Source organism: Cibotium barometz, chromosome 23 (genome assembly GCF_041138505.1).
Source record: "Cibotium barometz isolate CiBa-2024 chromosome 23, ASM4113850v1, whole genome shotgun sequence".
NCBI classification, from domain to species: domain Eukaryota; kingdom Viridiplantae; phylum Streptophyta; class Polypodiopsida; order Cyatheales; family Cibotiaceae; genus Cibotium; species Cibotium barometz.
Window position 1 is genome coordinate 26,372,844 of NC_141068.1, and position 26,987 is coordinate 26,399,830.

Here is a 26,987-nt window from a genome sequence, read left to right on the forward strand (position 1 = left end):
AACCGTGGCTGTGAAAACTGCTCTATACTCAGCTTCGCATGTACAAGTAGGCACTGTAGGTTGCTTTTTGCTAAGCCAAGATATGGAAGTATTACCTAGCAAAAAACAGAAACCACTAGTGGACTGTGTAGTGTCAAAATCTAAAGCCCAGTCTGAGTCGTTGTAAGCATGAAGCTAAAAATCAGCCCCCTTGGCATAAAACATCCCATAAGACTTAGTGCTTTGGAGGGATCTAAACACCCGCTTTACAGCTTGCCAATGCTGTCCCTGGGATATGCATAAACTTACTCGAGAGGGATAGAGCATAAGATACATCTCGTTGTGTGTTGCATAAATATATCAGACACCCAACAGCTTGGCTGTAAAAGTAGCATCAAAAGGTTCACCTGCATCAAGCTACTAAGCCTCATATCGGTCTCAACCGGAGTAGCAACAACAGGTTTGAGATCTTCCATGCCAAACCTCTTTAAAATCCCTTTTACATACTTAGATGGAGACATAATAATGCCACTATCTGTCTGCAGAAACTGTATACCCAAGTTAAAATGCAGTTAGTCAAGATCTCACATCTCAAATGCTTTATGTAATTCAGTTTTGAATTCTGAAATTTTCAGTTGATTATTCCTTTTCAAGATTATGGCATCCACAAAGTATAATGACCAAAATGTTTGCACCATCCATGTGCACATAAAGAGTACTTTTAGTTGGACTATTTGAAACCCATGACTGGTCCAATGTACAAGTATCTTTGCATACCATGCTCTAGGTGCTTGCTTTAGTCCATAAAGTGCCTTCTTTAAGGGGCATACTTCGTTTTCATGACCTGCAATCACAAAGCCAAGAGGATGATGCACATTGATCTCTTCCATATGAGATCAGCATTCAAGAATGCCATCTTGATATCCAATTGATGCATACTTCATCCATGATGCGTTGCCAATGCAGTGACTATCCTAATGGCAGTCATCTTTGACGTAGGGGCAAAGGTGTCTTCATAGTCTATCCCTTCTCTTGAGAATATCCCTTAGCTACAAGACTTGCTTTAAATCTATCAATAGACCCATCCTGCTTTTGCTTGATTTTATACACATACTTCTACCAATAACATTTTGACCAGGAGGCAAATCAACATTCTTGATAATGAAACTATATTTATCATGCCTGGCCTTTTCGCAATGCTCTTTGCCATGAGCTTGCTCGTAAGAGGCTGGTTCTTCCGAATAATGCATGCTACCAATGCAAGCAAAAGCCACATCATGCCTGCTAGGTTCACCTCTTCTACCCGCCCTTGTCCTGCTTTCAAAAGTAGCAGAAAGTTTGCTCTCTTCAAGGGTACGAATCTTCCATCTAAGGACTGTTTTAGCCTCTTCTATGGCTTTTCTTTGTTGCCCAATAGCTTCTTCTACACCTGTAGGCATCTCAGGCTGCTCTATGGGCTGATTTTGGGTTCCATTCTGAGGCATTTGCTGTCCCATATGCTGATGTCCAGAATTCGCAGCATGTGGAAATGTCACATGAAGATGAAATATATCATGTGGGCTTCTAACACTTTGCTTATGTGTAGTAGAAAGAAAGAATGATATATTAAACGTCTACTAAATGAGACCCAATGGGCCTATGAGACCAAAGTGATACAGTAATGTTCATGTCATATCTCATCATGGAACGGAAAATAAAATAGAAACAAAATGAAACTATCCAGCGGAGTGATAAAAAACTGTCCATGGAAATCTCATTATAGAATACCAGGAAGATGAAACATGAGAGGAGCATAAGCCCCCATCAGATGGTATACCTCTCTCCAAAATACCAAGCATGGGGCTAATGAGTATGGCCGAGAGGTCTCCCTCAGCTACGTCACGTGGATGTTAGTAGTCATCTCCTGTCTATACATTACACCAGGGCCTCTATTGTGGGTGTGCCCGCCTAGTTTTGGTGTTCCCCCATTTTTCCTCACTTTCCATGTATTTTTTTCCCTTTTTTTTTGGGTGTGGGAGGGTTGTCGGTTGTATTAGATGCTGGCCGATTGATCCCTTTGCTACTCGACTTGCTGTTAGTACTGGCCGACTGTTGGTCACTTGGTCGACTATGCCTTTTGCTGGTCGTGAGCAACTTGTGCTGGTTGTGAGCGTATATGCTGCTGTCGGCCGGCTGACCGACCAGCAGCCTGGGGCCATATAAAATGCCCCCTGCCCCCCCCCACACTTGCCATTGTACCATTCTGGGATTTTTCTAGTGTATATACAGAGTTTATACAAGTTCTCTCTCCCTCTCTCATCTGCGTTTTACTCCCTACAGCAGTTGTCTTCATTTCCACTGTGCATTCTGACATGGTATCAGAGCCCCAGGTGGCCTGAAGCTTGGAGACAGTGGGACCTTGAGGGTTTGCTGATTGGCGATTGCTTGGGCTGTTTGGGACTGGGTAGAAGGTCGCCATCACCGTTGGACAGCCACCTTGCATATTATTTGCAGCCTCTTCTTCTTCTTTTTTCCCACCCATCCTCCCTTAACAAGACCTTGTGAATCCTTGAGATGACAGACTTGGACTTGAGCTTTCCTATGGGCTGTTGAGCTCGTTCATGCAGACGCCTTTGAAGTCTCATTGGGACACAGGATTGCGGATCTTGCGGTATCCACAGGGTACAAAGGATCTTGGACTCTTCTACGACACTGGAGAGGAAACGAAGGACCGAGTCCAACTCCAAGGCTGGAGTGACTTAGATTGGGGAGGAGATCCAGACACGAGGAGATACGGATTTACCCTTGGCTCAAGAGCTATATCATGGAGCAGCAAGAGGTAGCCAACTATTGCCTTGTCGTCCACAGAGGCAGTGTATCGGGCTGCTTTTGGTGGTGCTTTGCGAGGTTGTGTGGCTGTGAAGGTTACTTGGCGAGATTGGGTTTCCACGGAAGGAGCCCACGGTCATCCAGTGCGATAACTAGAGTTGTATCGCTATTGCTCGGAACGCGGTCGTCCATGCCTGGACCGAGCACATAGAGATACAATATCATTTTGTTCGTGAGAAGATTTTGGCTGGTGACATCTTGCTTGTTTATTGTTCGACGGAGCACATGTGGACCTCTTCACGAAGTCTCTACCTTAGGCTATGCTCCGGCAGCACTCAAGCAGCTCACTTGGGTTGGTTCCACATCTAGGAGTTGAGAGGGAGTGTTAGCAATCATCTACTGTCTGTATATTACTCCATGGCTCTGTTGTGTGTGTGCCCGCCCAGTTTTGGTGTTCCCCCATTTTTCCTCATTTTCCATGTATTTTTTTCCCATTTTTCTGGGTGTGGGAGGTCTCTCGGTTGTATCAGATGCTGGCTAACTGATCCCTTTGCTACCCGACCTGCTGTGCAGCACTAGCCGACTGCTGGTCACCTGGTTGACTATGCCTTTTGCTGGTTGTGAGCATATATGTTGCCGTTGGCCTGTTTTGGGCTGGTCGCAGCCTGGGGCCATATAAAATGGCCCCTGTTCCCCACACTTGCCATTGTACCATTCGAGGATTTTTCTAGTGTATATACAGAGTTTATATAGCTTCTCCCTCCCTCTCTTATCTACGTTTTGCTCTCTACAGTAGTTGTCTTCATTTCCGCTGTGCATTCTGATAGTGGAAAGGTAGCTCGATGGTGATGTTGTATGTCTTCCACCTTGCATTGAGAGATTAAGAGACGTATTCAATCCAATATAAGGTGGTGGCAAAGAGTTTAAAGTGTTTGTAATAAGAAGCTGCCTATCTGGTATAACTTTTTTTTTTTCCCGGGAAAAAGATCCTTCTATTAGTTAACAAAAAGAACTAGCCACGAAGGGCTAAATACAACCAAGAAGGGCTAGATACAAACTCGCGTCCATGTACAGGGCGGGGATCAAAGAATCAAAAGGTGGAGAAAGATGCACTTCTCCTCCGGTTGGCCACCCTATGAGGAGAAGACTATCTCATAGGTTGGCCGCTCTATGAGGAGAAGACTGTCTCATATAAGGGGATGGGGAGGGAATAACCACACACGTGGTCTATAATGCCAAGTGGGCTCACCACCTCTATCGATGAGAAAAGGGCCAAGCCGCCAGAGCCTCAAGAAGGCTTCCTAGTGCTTCTGCATGCAATCAGAGCCACCCTACAACTTTCCCCACTGGCCGCGGAGGGTATGAATGATGTCGAGCCAAATTCTCCTGATGGACTCCGTAGGCGGAGTGTGGGTGCCTTCGATGGCTTCACTACGTCAGCTCTGTAGATGTGCGAGGTTGCAATGCTGCTACAAATCTCCCATCTTTGGCATGAACCCGGAGTCCAATGATCAATAGATGGGGCTGGGACTGGTATTGCCGAAATGCGAAGGTGAGAGACCTGAAGGTTTAGCCTCCCACCTTCCTCCTCATAAGCCATGACAAACTTAGCCTTTGTGGCCCAAGCGATAGTGCCCCATGAAATGATATGGGTCGAGGTCTTATCCATCATGAAAATGCAGAGAATCCGATGCCAAACTTGCCAAGCCTTTGGGCAATCCCAAAGACAATGTCGGTGGTGAGAATCTTGAAGGCGGCAGTACCTCAGACAATGGCCAACCACATGGCAACCGCCGAACTCCTGTGTGCCAGCAATTAAAGAAAGAGGGTGATCTTTCAGGGTCAAAAAGTGTCCAAGAGCCTCTTTCAAAATCTGAGAGAAACCACTGTGAGAAGCCATGTGGTTGCTAGTGTACTGTTGTTGCCAGGGTGCCCTCGACTTCGGCATCTATACTGGCCCTCTTGGATGCTAGAGTTAGGGTACGGATAGCAATGAAGCACACACTCACAGGGAGCAGAAGTGGGAGAAATACTCGCATGTATATTAAGTGATAAGAAAATGAAGTGCAAGTACAAGATATAAAGTGCAGTGTCCTCTCACACTAGATGTCTAGGGGGAAAAACCCAATGGAAAAAAATGCCCCTAGTAAGTCTATATTCACACATAGCACTGCTAATTTGTAAGATGTGTAAGGCGCCTTCAAATCCCCCCTGTAGGAATGTTGTGAACCTGTACAAGGCAGTAGATCACTCACTGTAGAAGAGTAAGCCTAAAGCTTTGCAGAAAGCTTCAAACTTCTCTTGAGGCAACACCTGGTTAAACAGATCTGCAACATTGTCCTGTGTAGGGCAGTAGGTCAAAGCGATCTCCCTTGCATGAAGCCTCTCCCTGACATAGTGATTCCGTGCTACGGTTATAGCACTCTGACTATCAGTGAGTATGGTGGTGGGTGTTTGCTGTCACTCATGAAGATTTGCAAGTAACCTTCTTAGCCATACACAATCTACCATAGTAGTGAAGGCTACCCTGTACTCACCTTCACAGGTAGATGTGGCAATAGTGGGTTGCTTTTTACTTAACCATGATATGCATGCACTGCCCATAAAAATACAATTCCCATTGGTAGATTGCTGAGTGTCATAATCATCAGCCCAAACTGAATCACCGTATGCATGGAGCTGCAAATTGCCCCCCCCCCCCCCCCGCGGGCGGTGGGATAGAATGATCCAAGATCCAGGGTGCCCTGAAGATAGCGAAAAATGCGTTTCACAGCTTGCCTGTGCTTTGTCCCTGGGCTGTGCATGAATTTGCTTGACTGGGACACACCAAACTGAATATCTAGGAGTGTATTGCACAAGTATATGAGGCAGTCCACTGCCTGGCTATATAGGTTCATGTCATAAAGCTCTCCTGCATCATACATGCTCAATTTGAGCCCAGGTTCTATACGTTAGGCTTACAATTCTGGAAGCCAAACTTATGTGGGAGTTTTGGTATGTATTTGGATTGAAGCATAAAAATGCCTTCATCCATCCACACAAATTGTATGCCTAAGTAATAGTGCAATAAACCCAAATCTGACATTTCAAATGAGGTCTTTAATGTAGCTTTGAAACCTGAAATTGCATCCTCATTATTCCGAGTCAAAAGCATGTTATGCGAACACAAATGCTAAAACATATCCCACAACACTGCACTGAACACCTGTAAGAGCATAACACGATTTTAAAACATGTAAGTCTTTTAACGATGTGACTAGTTGAAATAGCCAACACGCAATGTATCGTCAAACCTGCACCTGTACGAAACCCAATTGTCTCCTGTGCGGTACACACATCGCCATCTGCACAGCCTGGAACTGCGGGCGAATTTGCAGTCTATCTGCTGCTTGTGTCTGCCACCTAACCATGCACAGAGCTGTAGAGACTGCCAAACACCTGTACTGCCTGGGCCTCATGACCACCTGTGTGCTGCTGGGCCTCGTGACCACCTTGTGCTGCTTTTGATGACTACTTGTGCGCTGCTTCTGTATGCCTTCACACCAACTGTGAGCTGCTTTTGACGACTACCTGTGTTCTGCTTCTGTCTGCCTTCACACCATTTATGTGCTGCCTTTGGCGACCACCTGGCGGTCGTATACACAGCGCTGACCACCTGCGACAACAACCTGCTGTACCTGGTTCAACTCTGCCACATCCAGAAAACACAGCTCTGATACCACTTGTAGTGGTTGAAATACCTAAAAAAGACACACACACAAGCGAAGCACACGAAGGGCAGGAGCAGGTTGAAATGGCTAAAGCAAAGACACACACAAGCGAAGCACACGAGACATATACGAAGGGCAGGAAGGGCAGGTTGATGGGAAACATACGAAAAATTTCCACTCATTAAACTCATTTTTTTTGTGTTCTTTACAATAAACCACACCATGCAAGAGTAGGTGTACCAACCTTAGCCAAGTGTCATAACTTCTAAAAGTTCTCACACTAAGGTTATAAGCACATAACAGAAAATGCTAAAACTCTAAATTCCTCAGGCATTTTATTCCCCTAACACCTAGAATCTCCTATAGGATCATATTTAACACCTTTCTAGTCTCGTAGACCATTTGGGTCTTTTGTTTACTTTAATACTCCGTTGAGATAGTTTGGATTTGTTCTATTTTATATTGTATTCCATGATGAGATATGCCATGGACATTATTGTATTACTTTGGTCTCATAGGCCCATTGGGTCTTTAGTAGACGTTTAATATATCCTTCCTTCCTTCCTTTCTTTCTTTCTCTCTCCATTCTACGTGCCAGGCGCCCCCTACCTAGAGCATTGAGCATCTCCATTACACAGACAGATCCATGAGATTCCCCGATGGCATGAGATGCCCTCACCCTACTCACATCCTCCATCAGCAGGCTTATAGAATTGTGTTTCAGTTTCTAGTTTTCACGTTCTTTTTTAGTTTTTCTATGGCACTGTTCATGATCTCGTAGGCCCTGTTAATCTCTCTCTTTCTCTCTTGTGGACCCTCCACGAGCTGCTCTAGACCTACCTCGCCCGAGAGGAGTTACCTCGGACCAAGCCTTTGCACTCCAGCGTGCCCAACGCCCTCGACCCCCCCGTCGGCCATGATCACCTCATCAGCTCCAGATCCAGGACATGCTCCACCGCCATCGAGCTACCTTACCACGCGACATAGCTGAGGGAGACCTCTCGGCTATACTCGTCAGCCCCATGCTTGACATTTTGGAGAGTGGTATACCATCTACTCGGAGTTGATGTTGCTCCCATGTTTTTATGTTCTTAGTATTCCATGACGAGTTTCCATGGACAATTTTGTATCACCCCAGTGAGATAGCTATGTTTTTGTTTTATTTTCCATTCCATGATGAGATATGCCATGGACATTATTGTATCACTTTGGTCTCATAGGCCCATTGGGTCTTTAGTAGACGCTTAGTCTCTCTCTCTCTCTCTCTCTCTCTCTCTCTCTCGTGCGCGCGCGCGCAACCTGCAATGGCATGAGCATCCTCACGCCCTCCTCTGTTCGCACTGCACGCTGGTGGCCCTTGATGTGTTGCGCCCCTTTGATGCTGCTGTAGTGCGCACCTGCTGCTGTGCCATTCCCCCGCGTTGCGACTGTGCATGTGCACCTACGCAGACCCTCCGGCCTCTTGCCGCGTTGTTGCCACAACTGTGTGTGTGCACCTGCTCTCTCTCTCTCTCTCTCTCTCTCTCTCTCTCACGAAGATGCACTTTTACAGAGACCGGTTTCTCACACTCACTGAGAACGGATTTATCCAGCAACCGGGCTACTTGAGTGTTCAGATGTCCCATGCCATGCAGATTGCGATTGGCTAGATACGAGTTTCTTCCCACCGCCTTAGAGTGGAGACAAGTAGAGCTGAGCGCATCTTCAGAGCCGGGAAGCTCCTACGGACACCCAGAGAGGAGAGGATCTGCCGACTATGCCACATAGAGGTTAAGACAGAGGAGCATTACATATGCCGCTGCCCAGTATACTATGAGATCCGCAGGAGGTTTCACTGTCTATTTCGTGAGGGATTCGGTCCACTCTCCAGGATCATTGACCTCTAGGACCAGTGTTGCCTGGGCCTCTTCCTGCTTGAGCTCCGTAGACACAGGGACACCTTCTTGAGACACAGACCCTAGCCACCCCGCCCCCTCCCTTGGCAGACAACCATCACCAGTTTCTTCCGGACCCAGGAGGTGGAGGACACCGACATAGTGGATGTTGTGGACCCTCCACGAGCTGCTCTGGTCCTACCTCGATGACTTAGAGGAGCTACCTCGGACCGAGCCTCTGCACTCCTGCGTGCCTGACGCCCTCCTCGACCCCCCCCGCTGGCCACGATCACCTCATCAGCTCCAGATCCAGGACATGCTCCAGTGCCATCGAGCTACCTTTCCATGTGACATAGCTGAGGGAGACCTCTCGGCGATACTCGTCAGCCCCATGCTTGACATTTTGGAGATTGGTATACCATCTACTTGGAGCTGATGTTACTCCCATGTTTTTATGTTCTTAGTATACCATGATGAGTTTCCATGGACAGTTTTGTATCACCCCAGTGAGATAGCTATATTTATGTTTTCTTTCTGTTCTATTTTCCATTCTATGATGAGATATGCCATGGACATTATTGTATCACTTTGATCTCATAGGCCCATTGGGTCTTTAGTAGACGCTTAGTATCTCTCTCTCTCTCTCTCTCCTGCGCGCAACCTGCAATGACGTGAGCACCCTCGCGCCCTTCTCTGTTCGCACTGCATGCACGTTGGTGGCCCTTGATGTGCTGCAGCCCTTTGATGCTGCTGTAGTGCACACCTGCTGCCCTGCCCTTGCCGCATTGCGACTGTGCATGTGGACCTGCACAGACCTTCCGGCCTCTTGCCGCACTGCTGGCACAACTGTGTGTGTGCACCTACTCTCTCTTTCTCTCATGAAGATGCACTTTTACAGAGACCAGTTCCTCACACTCATTGAGGATTGATTCATCCAATAGCCGGGCTACTTGAGTGTTCACGTCCCATGCCATGCGGATTGCGATTGGCCAGATACGGGTTTCTTCCCACCGCCTCAGAGTGGAGGTAGGTAGAGCTGAGCGCATCTGCAGAGCTCGGAAGCTCGTATGGACACCCCGAGAGGAGAGGATCTGCCGACTATGCCACACAAAGGTTGAGACGGAGGAGCATTACATATGCCGCTGCCTAGTATATTATGAGATCCGCGGGAGGTTTCACTGTCTATTTCGTGAGGGATTCGGTCCACTCTCCAGGATCATTGACTTCCAGGACCAGCTTTGCCTGGGCCTCTTTCTGCTTGAGTTCCGTAGACACAGGGACACCTTCTTGAGACACAGGCCCCAGCCACCCCGCCCCCTCCCTCAGCAGGCATTCATCACCAGTTTCTTCCGGACCCAGGAGGTGGAGGACACCGACATAGTGGATCTTGTGGACCCTCCACAAGCTGCTCTCGACCTACCTCTCCCAAGAGGAGTTACCTCGGACTGAGCCTCTGCACTCCAGCGTGCCCGACTCCCTCGACCCCCTCGTCGTCCACGATCACCTCATCAGCTTCAGATCCAGGACATGCTCCACCGCCATCGAGCTACCTTTCCACGTGACATAGCTGAGGGAGACCTCTCGGCCATACTCGTCAACCCCATGCTTGACATTTTGGAGAGTGGTATACCATCTACTCGGAGCTGATGTTGCTCCCATGTTTTTATGTTCTTAGTATTCCATGACGAGTTTCCATGGACAGTTTTGTATCCCCCAGTGAGATAGCTATATTTATGTTTTCATTTTGTTTTATTTTTCGTTCCATGATGAGATATGAGTAGACGCTTAATCTCTCTCTCTCTCTCTCTCTCTCTCTCTCTCTCTCTCTCTCTCTCATATGATCATGATGGATTGGTTGCTGAGCACTTTATTCATGCGAGAGACATGTTGGCAGAGCTTCTAGCAGTGATGTTCAATCGTGCTGTGTGTGAAGGCTTACGTGAGACTTGGAGTAGGTCCACCATCGTGCCTATCTTCAAGTCAGGGGACCCTATGGAGCCACGGAATTATCGCACTATTATGATTGGTCACACACTAGCACGATTGTATGCATTCATTCTTGAGCAGCAGTTGAGTAGATGTGCAGAGAGAGAGGGCATTCGAGCAGAGGGACAGGCAGGGTCCAGGAGAGGTTTCTCTACTCTCAGCCAGATTGATGAGGCGATTACAGGAGATGGGGGTACCCACAGAGCTCATATAGGGGATTATGGCTTTATATAGATTAGTTGCAGGACACGTACGCACCCAGAGGGGGTCTCTACTTTGGTTCACTCCACTATAGGAGTGAAGCAAGGTTGCCCGTTATCTCCTTCATTGTTTGGTATGTATGTGGATGAGGCTTCTGACTACATTGAGAGATTGGGGGACAGAGGAGCCCAGCTTGCAGGAACATGGATCCCACTATTGTTATATGCTGATGATATTGTGTTGATCTCTGACTCCCCTGAGGGTATGCAGCATCATCTGGATGCTTTACATGAGTTTGCACATGATAGTGGATTGTCTATCAACCTTGGCAAAACCAAGGTTATGGTGTTTAACACCATGCCACAGTGGGTTAGGCGATGAGCTCCCACATTTACATATGGGCAGGAGATTGTGGAGTATACAGATGCATATACATATCTTGGGGTAGTATTCAGTGGGCCAGTGTTTTCGATGAGGAGAGCAGCAGAGACTAGATTGACTAGAGCACATGCAGCCCTGGGTGGTTTGGAAAGGATGTGTTCGCAGGTTCAGTTTCAGGAACCTCGAACGAAACTTTGGCTTTTTGACACTCTAGTGACATCAGCTATGCTTTATGGAGTGCAGATATGGGGACCTTGAGTGGGCCATCACAGCGCAGGCGGATGGAGAGGCCTTTGGTATCTATGATTGCTAGGATGATTAGAGCCAAGGCCGTGGTACCCATGAGATTATTCGAGCAGAGCTGGCGGCTGCCCCTCTGGTGATTGAGGCTCTTACGAGATCAGTCTCCTACATACATGGCTTGTGGGATCTCCCCCGAGACAGATATGCACACCTCGCCCTTGAGTCCTCCCGACAGTTAGCTTTACAGAGAGACACGGCTTGTTGGTATGGACAGATGACATCTTGGTTCCAAGCACATGGTTTTAGCATGGACAGATTGCCTCCCTTCCAGTATTCTCTGGATGCACCCTCTCTCACTCTCACACGGACAGAGATTACCAGACTCATCCGTCAAGATTTAGTTCAGCTGGACATTAGGAGGACATGGATACAGCCGACTGAGGAGCTGGGCACGAAGATGGCTTTCTACAGAGAGCATGTTCTTCAGCTCACAGCAGATGGTTTTGTGATCAGACCCAGTTACATGGATGTACACTTGTCTCATGCAGTACGATGTGCTATTGGTCAGATTCGCACATCCTCACACCAGCTTGAGATTGAGATTGGCCGATATAGAGGTATACTAGATGAGGCCAAGATATGCCGAGTATGCCATGGGGAGCCAGAGACAGAGCTGCATTATATATGCCATTGTACTGCATACTATGAGATACGTGGTCGTTTCCACTGTTTATTCAGAGAGGGTTTTGGACCACTTTCCAGAGTCATGGGGTACCAGGACCAGAGGTGTTTGGGATTGTTCTTGCTTGAGCTGCGGAGATATAGAGATAGCCTGCTTAGGCGCACAGAGAGCCAGACTCAGAGGCACATTACAGACTTTTTTAGTCCAGCCATCACTTCGCCAGATGGACCACAGCAGCAGCAGGACATGGATACCGCCCACACTAGCGGTACAATGATTGATCGTGCGATTGAGCTTGGGTGGTCCAGACGCCCACGACTACGGAGGAGGGCATACCAGCATAGACGGAGGTTGCAGCGGTGGATTCGGATTATTCTTGCGAGACATGCGGGACACCCAGTCAGGGTGCTGACCACAAAGGATATTGAGGAGATCCGCCAGCGTCCGATGTGGCACATATGATGAGATGGAGGCACCTCCATAGTGTACCCCCCTCCCCATCCCATATGATATTGTATCCCCTCACTGTACTCCACTCACCTCCATAGCGTACCCCCCCCCCCCCCCTCACTATATTCACACCCTATAAGGGTTTCTGTTTACCTTCCAGTTCCAGTTTCATTTTCTAGGTGCCAGTAGTATCATCTTTATTTTTCATTTTCTGGTTTTTTAGCCAGACATTGTATCAGATCCACCATGATGTAACTTTTTGGTCTCATAGGTCATTATGGCCTTTTGAAGACGTTAATATAACATTTCATTTCATTTTTCGCGCGCGCGCGCCGCGTTTTTACTTTGTTTGTACTGTCCGCCTGCCTTTTCCCACCCACCCTTGCTTAGGCCCCCAAGGCAGCAACTAGGGGGATATAGCCTGAATGAATCTACAAGAGCTGGAGGTATAAGGTGAACCACCAGGAAGAGGTGATTCAGATGTTGAAAGAGACCCAGCTGCAACAAACAGGAATGCCAGAGGCTGTCCCAATGATAGGGGAACTCCATGCAGAAATGGAAGCCCTAAAGGCTACGGTCAAGGACCATACAATAGAGGAAGGGGAACTGAATATTCAGGAGGGTCTAAGGACTGACTTGGAGCAGTTGAAAGCTGTGAGTGATAAGCTGCGAGAAGAACTGGAAACCACTAAGAAAGATTGGGTGGAGATGGTGAAGAAGCACAAACCCCCACAGAGCATCATACATGAGACTCTCGAGGAGGAGAAACGCAAGAAGGATAGGGCCGTCCATGTGCGAGTGCTGGGGCTACAGGCAGGGGCTTCCCCAAAGGAGGATGCCATGACGCTTTGCCAAATGCTAGGAGTGGACGGGATCATCTCCCCCTTTGCAGATACATGGAGGTTAGGCAAGGATATGACACAAGAGCGGCCCCTCATCATTAGATTCCCAGATGCCACCAGCAGACAGGCCTTCTTAGACAGGTGGGCTGCCCTCAAGGGCACACAGCTGTACATGGGAGATGATCTAACTCCAGCACACGTGGCACACCAGCGTGAGGCGATGGTGACAGTTCATGAGGCCAGCAGAGCACGCAAGTGGGGTATCTACAGAGATGGTAGGGTCATTATCATTGAGCGCTGTCCCAAATAGGGACGCGGGGTCTATGAGACCAAACACCTAAGGTTGGCAGAGTATGGAACTGCAATGGCATGCTGTGGTCGAATCCAGGAGGCTTGAGTGAGATTCTCACAGGCAAGGATGTCATTTTTTATACAGAGACTCATCAGAGCCCTGAGAGGGGCTTACCATACATAGCCGGGTATGAGTGGGAGTCAGCTTTCCGAGGTGAGATCCGTACATAAGGAGGAGTACGTGGCTCTGGAGGGGTAGCTGTCCTTTTTAGATCCCATCTTCGACAGATTCTCAGCATTGTCTGGAAGGACGAGGGTGCACGGTATCTTTGGGTGCAGCTACAGCTTGTTGGGGTAAAGGCGTTATGCCCACCCTTATAGTGTGTACAAGCCCATAAGTTATAGTACATAGTACACTTAGTACTTTTAATGTACTAAGTGCACTATGTGTACTAGTGCAATATACATGTGTGATAGGGGAGTCACACACTCATTGATTGATGAGTTGACTTATCCCCACAACTCTCTCTCTCTCTCTCCCTTGCTTCTCTGTGTATGTCTCCCATGAATGAACTCTAAACCCTAATTCAGGTTTCTCCCCATCAACTGGTATCAGAGCCAAGAAGGCGGTGCTATTCTGGTACCCACATTTGAGATCGTTAGAAGAAGGAGGAGGTTTCGCAAGCGCCCAGAGCCACACCCCACATGCTCTTCGTAGAACACGTTCAGATACGAGCCCCCCTTCTTCCAAGTCTACGTACCTATTCGGGGCTTGATTGGCAGAGGCAGGGGCGGCTGCGCTTCGGCAAGGGCGGCCTGTCGCTTGCCGGTTCTGCACAGTGAGCTTCACGGTCACGCGCAAGCCCTTCCAGTCCTTTGCGGTCTCCTTTGCGATATCTTCTTCCACCTTCTTGGGCGAAAGGCCAAGAGGACCAATCTTTGGGGCCAGAGAAGAGGCCGCTCCCACCTCGCCCCCTGTAACACGCACGAACACCTCCACGACCTGCGAGGGATCCAACTTGGGCGGCATGGCTGCAGAGTCTCTAGTTTAGCTTCCGCACAGACACGCAGAAGACAAGACTCGCAGGAGAGGTGTGGCGTTCTGCTGTTCAAAATCTGTTGAGCCTCGACGGATCAAGGTGGCGCATTTTTATAGTGGACTGGCCTGGAGTTGGGCTTTCCGGGATGGATCACACCACGGATAATCAAGAAGCCTCCCTCCCTTTTCTGCAACAGCATCAAATCTCCTGCAACAGCATCTGCAATCAACAGAAATCAACCTGCAAATCAGAAAAAATCAGAAATTTCAGAGGTATTTGCCTCTAATTTTTTGCGAATTTCTTATCAATTTAATCAATTGAGCAGGTACAGGTGCCCAATTGCTCAATTTTTGAGCAAAATTGGCAAAATTGGGTGACATTGGTCACAATCAGGATAAATTTGCAGGAAATTGGTCAAATCAGGATCAATTTGCAGGAAATTGGTCACAATCAGGATCAATTTGCAGGAAATTGAATGTCGAAATTTGGGGCTTTTGATGTAATTGTGCAATTAAGCACTCATACATGCTGTATGATGTGAGAAATTGCACATTTGGGCAAAATCGCAGCAAATTGCAGCAAATTGCAGTGCAAATCAAGGGGCTTTTGTGCCGATTTGGTTGATTTGCATGCAGGCAATCGCATTTGATGCTGTGGTTAATGTGCTGATGCCTTACAAGCACTCAATGTGCCTGTAAATCAAGGGGATTTCATGTATTTGATGTATATGTGGCCAGGGGGAAGCATCGTGAACACTCTGGATGCCTTCATGTGCGCCAATGTACCATGCATGATTAGAAATTGATCTCAAATCAAGGGGCTTTTCAAGTTTGTATGCTTGTTGAGCTTGGCAAAGCAGCAGGCACGACATTTATGCCTTGAATCCTCAAAAATCGGCTTGCAGTCAAGGGGCTTTTGCTCAATTTCTGTTCGGGACTGTTTTATGCAGTGTACAGGACTGTAAAAGTCTGATTTTCACTCATTTGGACAGCCAGGAGAGCATTTATTGCTACTATACCTGCTGGTACAGATTTGGCACAGCTTTGTGCATGTTTTGGCATGGCTGTACACTGTTTTGAGTGATCAAAAGGTTCAAATTCAGCTGCTGAAATTGCCGGTACAGGTTTGGTACATCATTGGTGAGCGCTTAGTACTGCTGTACAGTACTTTGGAAGGGCAAAAGAGCACATTTAAGGTGCTGTCCAAAATCTGCAGCAACCAGATTTTGGTGTTTTCATCACATAAAGTGGGAGAAAAGTTGCATTCTTGCTTCCGCAGTGGGAGATAAAGCTTGGGAGAACATTTGTGAGCACTTTGTGTGCTTTGGGTGCAGTGTTTGCACATCTTGGGTGCAGTGTTTGCACATTTGCAGGGAGTCAGGCATTAAAGGTTGCATATTGCTATGGCAACCACAGGTGAGAGCTCTTCATTGCTTCACATCAAGAAGCTTGAAGGCTCGCAGAATTATGATATTTGGCAAACCCAGTGCTACAATGTGTTGCTCCAGAAAAAGCAGCACAAGCCTATCAAAGAAAGGGGTGTGATGCCCGCTTCTCTTACTGCTGAAGAGTGGGAAGATATGGATGAGCTGGCAAGATCTACTATCATGTTGTCTGTGTCAGACTCATTACTTTTCAGCATTCGTGAAGAGAAGACAGCTTGGGGAATGTGGCAGAGATTGCAGGACTTGTATGCCCAACAAAGTGCCTCAAGCAAAGTGTATTGGTTGAAGAAACTCATAGGTCTTCAGATGAAGGAAGGGGCTTCTATGACAGCCCATCTCAATGAGTTTAATGGTATTGTCAGCCAGGTCATCAATCAAAAGTTGGCGATGGACGATGAGTTCAAAGCCACTTTTTTGTTATGCACTTTGCCAGAGAGTTGGGACACATTTAGGACAGCCACTAGCAATTCGAATGCTATGCTGTCATATGCAGATGTTGAGGGTGCTCTTCTTCAAGAAGAGATGAACAGGAAAAACAACTCTGTTGGAAAGTCCAATGCAATGAATGCACGTGGGAGATCCCAACAAAGGGGGAAAAGCCAAGAAAGGGGAAGGAGCAAGTCTCGCTCCAAAAAGGATTTAAAATGCCATTATTGTGGCAAGAAGGGACACATCAAAAAGCAATTCTACAAATGGAAAAATGATCAAAAAGAAAAGGGAAAAGGCAAAGACAAAGAGAAGGATGAAGCCAAAGATGTAAAGCCAAAGGGCAAAAGTGGAGTCAAGATCGAAGAAATCAATGTGTCACATGCAGGTGGCAGTGAGGATGAGGTCCTCTTTACTTCTTCACTTGATGCCCATTCACTTCTTACAGGTGGTCATGGTATGCACTCATGGATCATTGATTCAGGTGCCTCCTTTCATGTCACAGGTTGCAGAGACTTGTTTGTCAGGTACACTGCTGGCAATGAAGGAGTGGTTTATTTGGGTGATAACCATGCATGCAAAATTCTTGGCAGAGGTGATGTGAGGCTTGTGTTTTCAGATGGCTCACAGCTTATGCTCCATGATGTCAGGCATGTGCCTGAGATCAAGAAGAATCTGCTTTCTACTGGACAGCTTGATGATGCTGATTATGTTACCACATTTGGTAGTGGAAAGTGGAAGATTAGTAAGGGCTCACTGGTTGTTGCCAGAGGCTCTAAGGTGGACACTCTTTACTTTATGCATGCAGGTGTTTGTCACCATGCTAATGTAAATGCAACCGAGCTGCCGGAAATTTCTATGTGGCATAGCCGGTTGGGACACATGAGTGTCAAGGGAATGGAGCAATTGTCTCGTTTGGGTTACTTGCCTTCTCTAAAGTTTTCAAGTTTTCAGTTTTGTGAGCATTGTATATATGGTAGGCAACTACAGTGCCCCCACAAGAAAGCTCTTGGACAGAAAGATGCTCAGTTAGAGCTTGTGCATACAGATGTATGTGAGATGCCTCAGCTTTCTTTGGGAGGGGCAAAATACTTTGTGTCTTTTATTGATGATGCCACACGCAAGGTGTGGGTCTATCCTCTTCGCTTGAAGAGTGATACATTCTCAGTGTTTCAGAAGTTTGTTGCTCTTGTTGAGAATCAAACTGGCAAAACACTGAAGGCTTTGCGTTCCGACAATGGTGGAGAGTATACGTCCAAACAGTTTCAGGACTTTTGTGATGCTAAAGGCATCAAGAGGGAGCTCTCTACTCCTTATGATCCTCCACAAAACGGGACAGCAGAGAGGATGAACAGGACCATACAGGAGAAGGTCCGTTCTATGTTGTCACATGCTGCATTACCTCATGGTTTTTGGGCTGAAGCTGTTATGACAGCCGTTCACCTTATAAACAGGTCACCTAACACGAGGCTTGGTGGGAAAGTGCCAGAAGAAGTATGGACAGGGAAGCCTCCGTCATACAAGCACTTGAGAGTGTTTGGTTGCGTTGCGTACGTGCACATACGCAGGGAAATGCGCACCAAACTTGATCCTAAGTCTCACAAATGCATATTCCTAGGATATGGTGACAGAGGTGAAATGGGGTATAGACTTTGGGATCCCATGAATAGAAAGATCATACGCAGCAATGATGTCATTTTTGATGAAACATGCATGTATAAGGAGCCTGCAAGGCAACAGGAGCCTGGCAGAGTCATCTTTGATGATGATGGACATCATGGACAACAACAAAGGGCTGTAAATCAGCCATTACACCAGGAAAACCAGCCCTTAAATGGTGCTGAAAATGGTCCAAATGGACAGCCAGACATGGCAGAAGATATCCCTATGGATATACCACAGTTGGAGGATATACCGGGCATGATTTTTCAGCCTTATGGCATGGAACAGGAGCCACCAATGGGTGATATGCAGGCTGGACAGCAACCTGCAAATGATGGTCATTGGGTACGGAGGTCCACTAGACCCTCCAGAGCCCCTGACAGGTTTGTTCCAGGGGTTGACTACTTGATGCTTACTGACTGTGGGGAGCCCTCATGTTATAAAGAGGCTTTACAGAGGGCAGACAAGGCTCTATGGGAGCGTGCCATGAAGTCAGAGATGGATTCTCTGCATAAAAATGAAACATGGAAGTTGGTGCATTTGCCTGCAGGCAAGAAGGTTTTGCCATGCAAGTGGGTATACAGGCTCAAAGTTGCACCAGATGCAAAGCCAAGATACAAAGCCAGGTTAGTGGCTAAGGGCTTCAAGCAGGAATATGGTGTGGACTTTGAGGAGATCTTCTCTCCAGTGGTAAAAATGACCACACTTAGAGCTGTGTTGGCTTTGGTTGCGCATGATGATCTGGACTTGATTCAAATGGATGTGAAGACTGCTTTTCTTCACGGTGATCTCCATGAGGAGATATATATGCAGCAGCCAGAGGGTTATGCAATAAGTGGAAAGGAAAAGCTTGTATGCAAGCTGAAAAAGAGTCTTTATGGGCTCAAACAGGCACCAAGAGAATGGTATCATAAATTTGATACATTCATGAAATCACAGAAATTCAGGAGAAGTGACATAGATCATTGCTTGTACACCAAGAAAGCTTTGGATGGCAGTCTCTTGATTCTCATTTTGTATGTTGATGATATGTTGATTGCCGGGAAATCTCGTAAAGAGATGGATGCCTTGAAGCAGAGGCTGCATCAAACCTTTGATATGAAGGATTTGGGTGATGCAAATCACATCTTGGGTATGCGGATACTTCGGGACAGAAATCAGCATGTGTTGTATTTGTCTCAGAAGGAATACATTGGCAAAGTCTTGCAGAGGTTCAATATGGACGGGGGGAAGAAAGCTAGTACTCCTTTGCCTCCATATGTGAAACTCAGTGCTATGGACAGCCCACAGTCAGATAGAGACAGGGCTGATATGGCCAAGATTCCGTATGCTTCAGCTTGTGGCAGTCTCATGTATGCCATGGTTGCTACTAGGCCGGACATTGCATTTGCAGTGGGAGTGGTTTCTAGATACATGGCCAACCCTGGCAAGAAGCATTGGGAAGCAGTGAAAGGTGTCATGAGATACCTGAAGGGCACACAGGATATGTGCATTTGTTTTGGCAAACAGGATGCATTAGTGCATGGTTACACGGATTCGGATTATGCCGGTCATCCAGATAACCGGAAGTCTACTACCGGTTATGTATTTACATTCACAGGAGGTGCTGTGTCATGGATATCCAGGATGCAGAAGTGCACTGCCTTATCTACTACAGAGGCCGAGTATATTGCAGCCACAGAGGCTTGCAAGGAGGCATTATGGCTATCTCGGTTAGTGGTTGATTTGGGCTATACAGGGGATATTCCATTGTTGCATTGTGACAGTCAGAGTGCCATTCAGTTGGCAAAGAACCCTGTCTTTCATGCAAAGACGAAGCATGTGGATGTGAAGTATCACTTCATCAGAGAGGTGATAGAGAACAAGCAAATTCAGCTTGTTAAGATTCACACGGATGACAACCCAGCTGATCTGTTGACAAAGAGTTTGCCTCCGGAGCGGTTTGCTCATTGCAGACACTTGATGGGCATTGGATGAGGCCACTTTCAGCCTTGATATGGCCTTGTATATTATCATGTACATGCTGATTTTTCTTTTCCTTTACTTAAGGGCACTTTGCCTTTAAGTGGGAGGTTGTTGGGGTAAAGGCGTTATGCCCACCCTTATAGTGTGTACAAGTCCATAAGTTATAGTACATAGTACACTTAGTACTTTTAATGTACTAAGTGCACTATGTGTACTAGTGCAATATACATGTGTGATAGGGGAGTCACACACTCATTGATTGATGAGTTGACTTATCCCCACAACTCTCTCTCTCTCTCTCCCTTGCTTCTCTGTGTATGTCTCCCATGAATGAACTCTAAACCCTAATTCAGGTTTCTCCCCATCACAGCTTAGCAGTGATAGAGTCATCCACATTGCTGTGTGTTATTTTGCACCACGACGCACGCCACTCCCCTTACACCGCATAGCATGGCCAGTTACCGTACTTACCGTTATATGGGGATATCATGGAGTTCTCATAGTTGGGGGGAGTCCTCTTGCTCGGGGATTTCAACGCCAAGACGGGTATGAGTGGGAGTCAGCTTTCCGAGTCGAGACCCGCACATCAGGAGGAGTAAGTAGAAATGTGCCTGGAAGCACTGCTCCTCAAGTAAGCTTAAGGCTGCATATCCCCGTGTCACTCTGGCATGTGCTACGGGAACCATGGTAAAGCATGAGCCACTGAAAGTGACACCAAGGTACACAGAGGATGCGACAATCTCCACAGGATCCACTCTATATGTGAAGCTCAATCTGGATGTGAAGGGTCAAGAGATATTAAAGACCATTACCTTGGTTTTACCAAGGTTAACAGAGAGGTCCCGCTCAGTGCAAAAGTCATGTAAGGCATCCAACTGTCTTTGAAGCCCTTCGATTGAGTCTGAGAGGAGGACGATGTCATCTGCATAAAGTAGTATGGGGATCAATATGCTTGCCAGTGTGGGACCAGCCCCGCCTAATCCATCAATAAAGCTCAAGATTTCATCAATGTAGAGGCCGAAAAGAGTGGGTGATAGAGGGCAGCCCCGTTTCACCCCAATAGTGCTGGAAATCTCTTGTGATATACCTTCTGGGGCTCTCACTCGTCTGGTGACGGACTCATAGAGGGCGATGATACTCCAAACCATGTCAGATGGGACTCCGATCTCCTGTAGATGGTACAGTATCAAAAGCTTTGCGGAAATCCACAAAGCAACAGTAAATCCTCTGATGTCGTGCTCTACCCTCCTCGATGATGGCACGGAGGGTGAAGATGTGCTCAATGGTAGAATAGCTCCTCCGAAAGGCAGCCTGTCCTGAGGCTCTGCATCCGTGGCTCTCTGCAAATGAACTCAGCCCCACCTCTAGCATTGATCCATAGAGTTTGGCCAATGTGTGGCCAATCATGATCGTCCTGTAATTAGTAGGATCAAGTGGATCTCCGGCATTGAGGATGGGGATGATGGTGTTGGTGGACCAAGAGGGTGGAAGTCCTTCACAAAGGGCTCTATTGAACATGTAGGCTAGTCATCGGCATGCGAGATGTACTCGATCGACAGTGAGTCCCTCATGATCCTGGGCTCGCCCATTGCGTAGTCTACGAATGGCCTTGAGGACCATGCCATTTGTGAAGAAGGTGGAGGTGGTGGGACGGGGATCTGGTGGTGGGGGTAGGGGTGGCTGATGGGGGATATGATAGAGGGAGCGTGCATAGGAGTGCCATGTGTCCGGGCAAGTGAGAGGTGTGGGAGGGCGATGTTCTCGGAGTTTCCTCCAGGCCTCTTTGCAGTTCGGCCCTCAAAAAAGTCAGTATAACTCATCCTCTTTCTGAGCACAGAACACCTATTTCTTGCATTGGGTGAGCCGTTGAGAAATCCGTTGCGCTTGGCGCTTCGTGCTTTGCCCTATCTGTACCTCATGCTTAAGACGGGAGCATCTGGCCCGACGTTCATCATCATACCAACTGTTCTAGGGCATGGAACCGCAAGGTGACTCGGCAGTAGACCGCCGCGTGCAGATGAAAGTGAGGAGGATTGAGTGGAGGGTGGCCAAGAGTCATCCCTTGTGTAAAGCTACAGATTCCTTCGCATTGACACCACGAATTTTCCTCCATGAACTAGCTAGGTTAGTACTCTCCATAGACAATCTTGTTGGTAGCAAGGTGTAGCACCTGATATGCGCAGTGGTCATAGTCACAAGGGACGGGGGACGGTGACGGGGGATGGGGACGGGACGGGGGACGGCCATAAGTAGGGAACGGGGACGGGGGAGGGAACGGCACTCAAAAAATACTTTTTTTAAAAAATTTTTCTACTCTACACTTATTCTACTTTGGAAGTACATCAAAATGAGCACAAATTTACACTAAAATGGTAAGCTTTTGAGTCATATTAATAATTAAGTAGATACAAAATGAGTCATGACTCAAGAGTCAGGAATCAGAACTAAGCCTTAAGGAGGCAGAATACATGGACGGACTCAAATGAGCCAATGACAAAAAAGTGCTGAAGACTAGAGGCTAGAGGCTAGAGGCTAGAGGCTAGAGCTAAGTAGTAAGGCCCATAAATCATGATCCATGAATGATCATCCACGTGAAGTGCTTGCCTCATGGTCATGGGTAGCTTATGCCAAAGAAGCATCAAGCTCATCCTCAGTCTCATCCTCACTGGCATGCTGCTCCTGCACCTCATCCTCTTGTTGCTCTTCTTGTTGCTCTTCTTGTTGACTCATCTCCCGCTCAGTGAAGGAATCTCCCTTCTTGGTCACGCTCTTGCTTGAGAGAGAGAGAGAGAGAGAGAGAGAGAGAGAGAGAGAGAGAGAGAGAGAGAGAGAAATGAAATGAAATGATACATTAACGTCTTTAGAAGGCCAAAATGACCTATGAGACCAAAAAGGTTACAACAATTGGTGGATCTGATACAATGTCTGTGTAAGAAAAGTTAAAAACAACTAAACAACTAACTGAAACTGAAACAACTATGAGGAAAAGTACGGTACTAGGAGCTCCTAATGGATAACATCTGGGAGGAAAACTCCAGCAACAAAGGTAAGCATCATACACATCACTATCCAAAGATGTCTCTCATCGGTCGATGGCGGATATCCTCAATGTCCTCCATGGTGAGTACTCTGACTGGACGTCTCCCATGCCGTGCTAGTATGGTCCTGATCCTCTGTTGTAGTCTCTGCTGGTGTCGAGATGGGCCTCTCATCTTGGGGCGCCTGGACCGCCCCAGCTCTATAGCCCGATCAATCAATGTACCTCTAGTGCGGCTATACTTTGGGGCTAGCTGCAATGCCTGCTGGCCTGACTGCTCAATCTCTGGTTGAAAGAAGTTTGTAATCTAGATTCTAGAATCTAGATAGTAGGGCGGCGGCCCGTGGGCCTTGTGTGAGAGCCTAGAGGCTTGGAACTTGGAAGTTGGAAGCTAGAAGAAGGTTGAGCCTTGAGAGTTGTGTGTGCTTGTAGCCTTGTAGAGGCTTGTTCTTATATAGATAGGCAAGAGAGAGAGAGAGGAAAGCCTCAAGGGCAAGAGAGAGAGAGAGGGTCAAGGCTCAAGGCTCAAGGGCCAAGGCCCAAGGCCAAGCCAACAGCCATAAAAGGCTAGAAACGGCAAGCGCAACGGCCAAAAACGGCGAGCAACGGCTCTGTGCCGTCCCCTCCCAGAACCGTCCCCGTCCCTGCGGCGTCCCCTGTGAGAAACGCGCCGTGGGGGACGTCCGTTCGTCCCTGTCGCTGTTCTGTCCCGATTCGCCATCCCCGCGTTCCAAGCAGTCGTCCCCTCCGTCCCCTGTGACTATGGCAGTGGTACCCAACAATGGTGCCGCTGTCGGGGAAACAGTAACCTAAGCTAGTGACTTGTAAGCTTAGAATTGAGGTTTCTAGTTAGGCTCCATTGATTGTAAAATCATTGGATTAGTGACGGATTGGGTGTGGGATCCGAAGGCCGTACAATATACTAGAATAGCAGTTAGATAGCTAAAAATTAGAGTTGTGAGGACTCAAAAACTCACAAAAATACCTTTTGTGCGGGTGCAAAATAACACACACCAATATGGACGACTTTGTCACTGCTAAGCTGCAGGACGAAGGGTTGGCTTTTTGACACCCTCGTCACACTAGCCTTGATGTATGGAGCAACCTTCTAGGGGCCAGATTTATCCGATGAGGATTGGCAGCGAGTTGAGAGGCCTCAGGTGATGATGTCCTCTCATATGATCCGCAGCAAACCATCAGTCCCACACCAGATTATCCAGGCAGAGATTGCTACAGCCCCGATGGTAGTGGATGCACTCTTCCAGACAGTCACATACCTCCATCACATCAGTCACATGGATCCCCACAGGTACCCGAGGCTTGCCCTGGAATCCTCAAGATAGCTAGCAGTTGAGGGCCACTCTGGAGTAAGGTATGCACTAGTTTCCACTTGGTTCTCAGTATATAGGCTCTGTATGGACCGGATACCCTCCCTTCAGTACAGTTTGGAGTCCCCTTTTCTCCGGCTGTCACACGAGGATACCAACCAGGTTATTTGGTTAGATCTTGTCAGCCTCTAAACCCATTGCACATGGATCACACCTCTAGAGCTCCCCACGGAGATGCACTTCTACAGAGATCACTTCCTCACACTCACTGAGGATGGATTCATCCAGCAGCCGAGCTACCTGAGTGTTCACATGTCCCATGGCATGCGGATTGCGATTGGCCAGATACGGGTTTCATCCCACCTCCTCAGAGTGGAGATAGGTAGAGCTGAGCGTAGCTTGAGAGACGGGAAGCTCATACGGAGACCCCGAGAGGAGAGGATTTGCCGACTATGCCACACAGAGGTTGATAGGGAGGAGCATTACATATGCCGCTGCCCAATATACTATGAGATCGGTGGGAAGTTTCACTGTCTATTTCGTGAGGGGTTTGGTCCATGCTCCAGGATCATTGACTTCCAGGACCAACGTTGCCTAGGCCTCTTCCTGCTTGAGCTCCGCAGACACAGGGAGACCTTCTTGAGAGAGCTTTGGCCCCAGCCACCCCGCCCCCTTCCTCGCCAGCCAACCATCACCAGTTTCTTGTGGACCCAGGAGGTGGAGGACACCGACATAGCGTATCTCGTGGACCCTCCATGAGCTGCTCTAGACCTACCTCGCCCGAGAGGAGTTACCTCGGACCGAGCCTCTGCAGTTCAACATGTCTGACGCCCTCGGCCCCCCCGTCGGCCACGATCAGCTCATCGGCTCCAGATTCAGGACATGCTCCACTGCCATCAAGCTACCTTTCCATGTGACATAGTTGACGGAGACCTCTCGGCCACTCATTAGCCTCGTGCTTGATGTTTTGGAGAGTGGTATACCATCTACTGAGAGCTGATGTTGCTGTCAGGTTTCTATGTTCTTAGTATTCCATGATGAGTTTCCATGGACAGTTTTGTATCACCCAGTGAGATAGCTATGTTTATGTTTTCTTTCTGTTTTATTCCCCATTCCATGATGAGATATGCCATGGACATTATCGTATCACTTTAGTCTCATAGGCCCATTGGGCCTTTAGTAGACGCTTAATATATCTTTCTTTCTTTCTTTCTTTCTCTCTCTCAAAGCTCAAAACATTTTGTTTGGCTTACAATGCAAATCTAAGTACCTTTTTTTGGCTATTGGAATTTGGACAGACATTACATCGGTTGTTTATTATCAATGCTGGTGCTGGCTTCAAGCTTGTGTGGAATTCAATAAAAGGCTTCTTAGATCCCACAACAGCATCCAAAATTCATGTGAGTTGTCATTTTATTTTTTTAAGTGTTTTTTTTTTGTTTCTCTTTTTAATCTAGATCAGCTATATCTTGGGTTTTAATGTTGCTTATTACCTAGTGTTCTTTATGGGAATAGAGGAGCCAAAGGACTTTAGTTCAACAATGGATTTGATATGGAGGCTCAAACCGCTTTTGTCAAGTGGATGAAGCCCATTTTTGCTCTCTCTCTCTCTCTCTCTCTCTCTCTCTCTCTCTCTCTCTCTCTCACTTGACGGTGCGAGACCTATGGGACCGGTCTGAGACTTGAAGTATGGAACTGCAACGGAGCATTGAGACTGGATGTGGGGGCCTTTGAGGAGCTTCAGCCACTCATCCATGTTAGCGCCGTGATGAGAGCGCGAGGTACATGTGGGTCAGAGTGAGGGTAGACCCCTATACATTGCTATATGTTACTTTCCACCCAGCACATTATGCAGCGCCCAAGGGGCAATCTCCATATATGATTCTAGATGAGGACATATGGGAGTTCTCTAGGGAGGGAGATGTTATCATACTTGGGGACTTTAATGCTCAAACAGCTCAGTACCAGACCTCCTTCTTTGACACTTCGGAGGAGATGTTGAGAGAGATAGATGTGGAGGAGATGTGTTTGACCCGGAGATCACAGGATGAGGTGGATTGTACTAAGTATGGGAGATACCTCTTCGAGATGGGGATCGCACATGGGCTGGCCATTTTAAATGGCCTAGAGAGGTATCCACTTGCCAGTGGCTTTACTTGCTTTCCACACAGACATGAGGCCAGCACAGTGGATTATGTTTTAGCCTCGCCAACCTTCATCCCGAGTATCCAAGATTTTGCGATTGGCCTCAGGCCCATCGGAGTTACGGTGGATCATGTGCTTCTCTCCTTTACGGTGGATTTCCACTATAGTACCTGCCAGGTTGGGCAGTCCTCCTATCACCCGAGATATACCTTCTGTAGAGAGACTGATGGAGTATACACTGTAGAGATCTACAGCTTGTTGAGTGCAGAGGATCCACAGAGGCCATTAGCAGAGCTCACAGAGATCGTGACAGAGGCTTTACATACAGCTGCAGCGACGGCCTTTCCACACACGCAGCCCAAAGTACGACCACGTCCTGGGAGCATGCCCCAGAACAGTTGGTATGATGATGACTAGGGAGCTCAGAGCCCGGCTACAGAGAGAGGTGGCCACCATAGGTGTTACTACATATAGACGGTCACGCATCATCGTC

The 26,987-nt window shown here is 47.6% G+C and overlaps 1 protein-coding gene across 1 annotated transcript in view; it reads left to right on the forward strand.

Moving 5' to 3' along the window:
• Positions 1–26,987, forward strand: part of LOC147625798 (phosphatidylinositol/phosphatidylcholine transfer protein SFH3-like) — a 258,611-nt gene that overhangs the window by 76,339 nt on the left and 155,285 nt on the right. Inside the window, exon 5 of the mRNA XM_086817372.1 lies at positions 25,648–25,749. Within this exon, the coding sequence (XP_086673498.1) occupies positions 25,648–25,749 (102 nt within the window). The remainder of the gene's footprint in view (positions 1–25,647; positions 25,750–26,987) is intronic.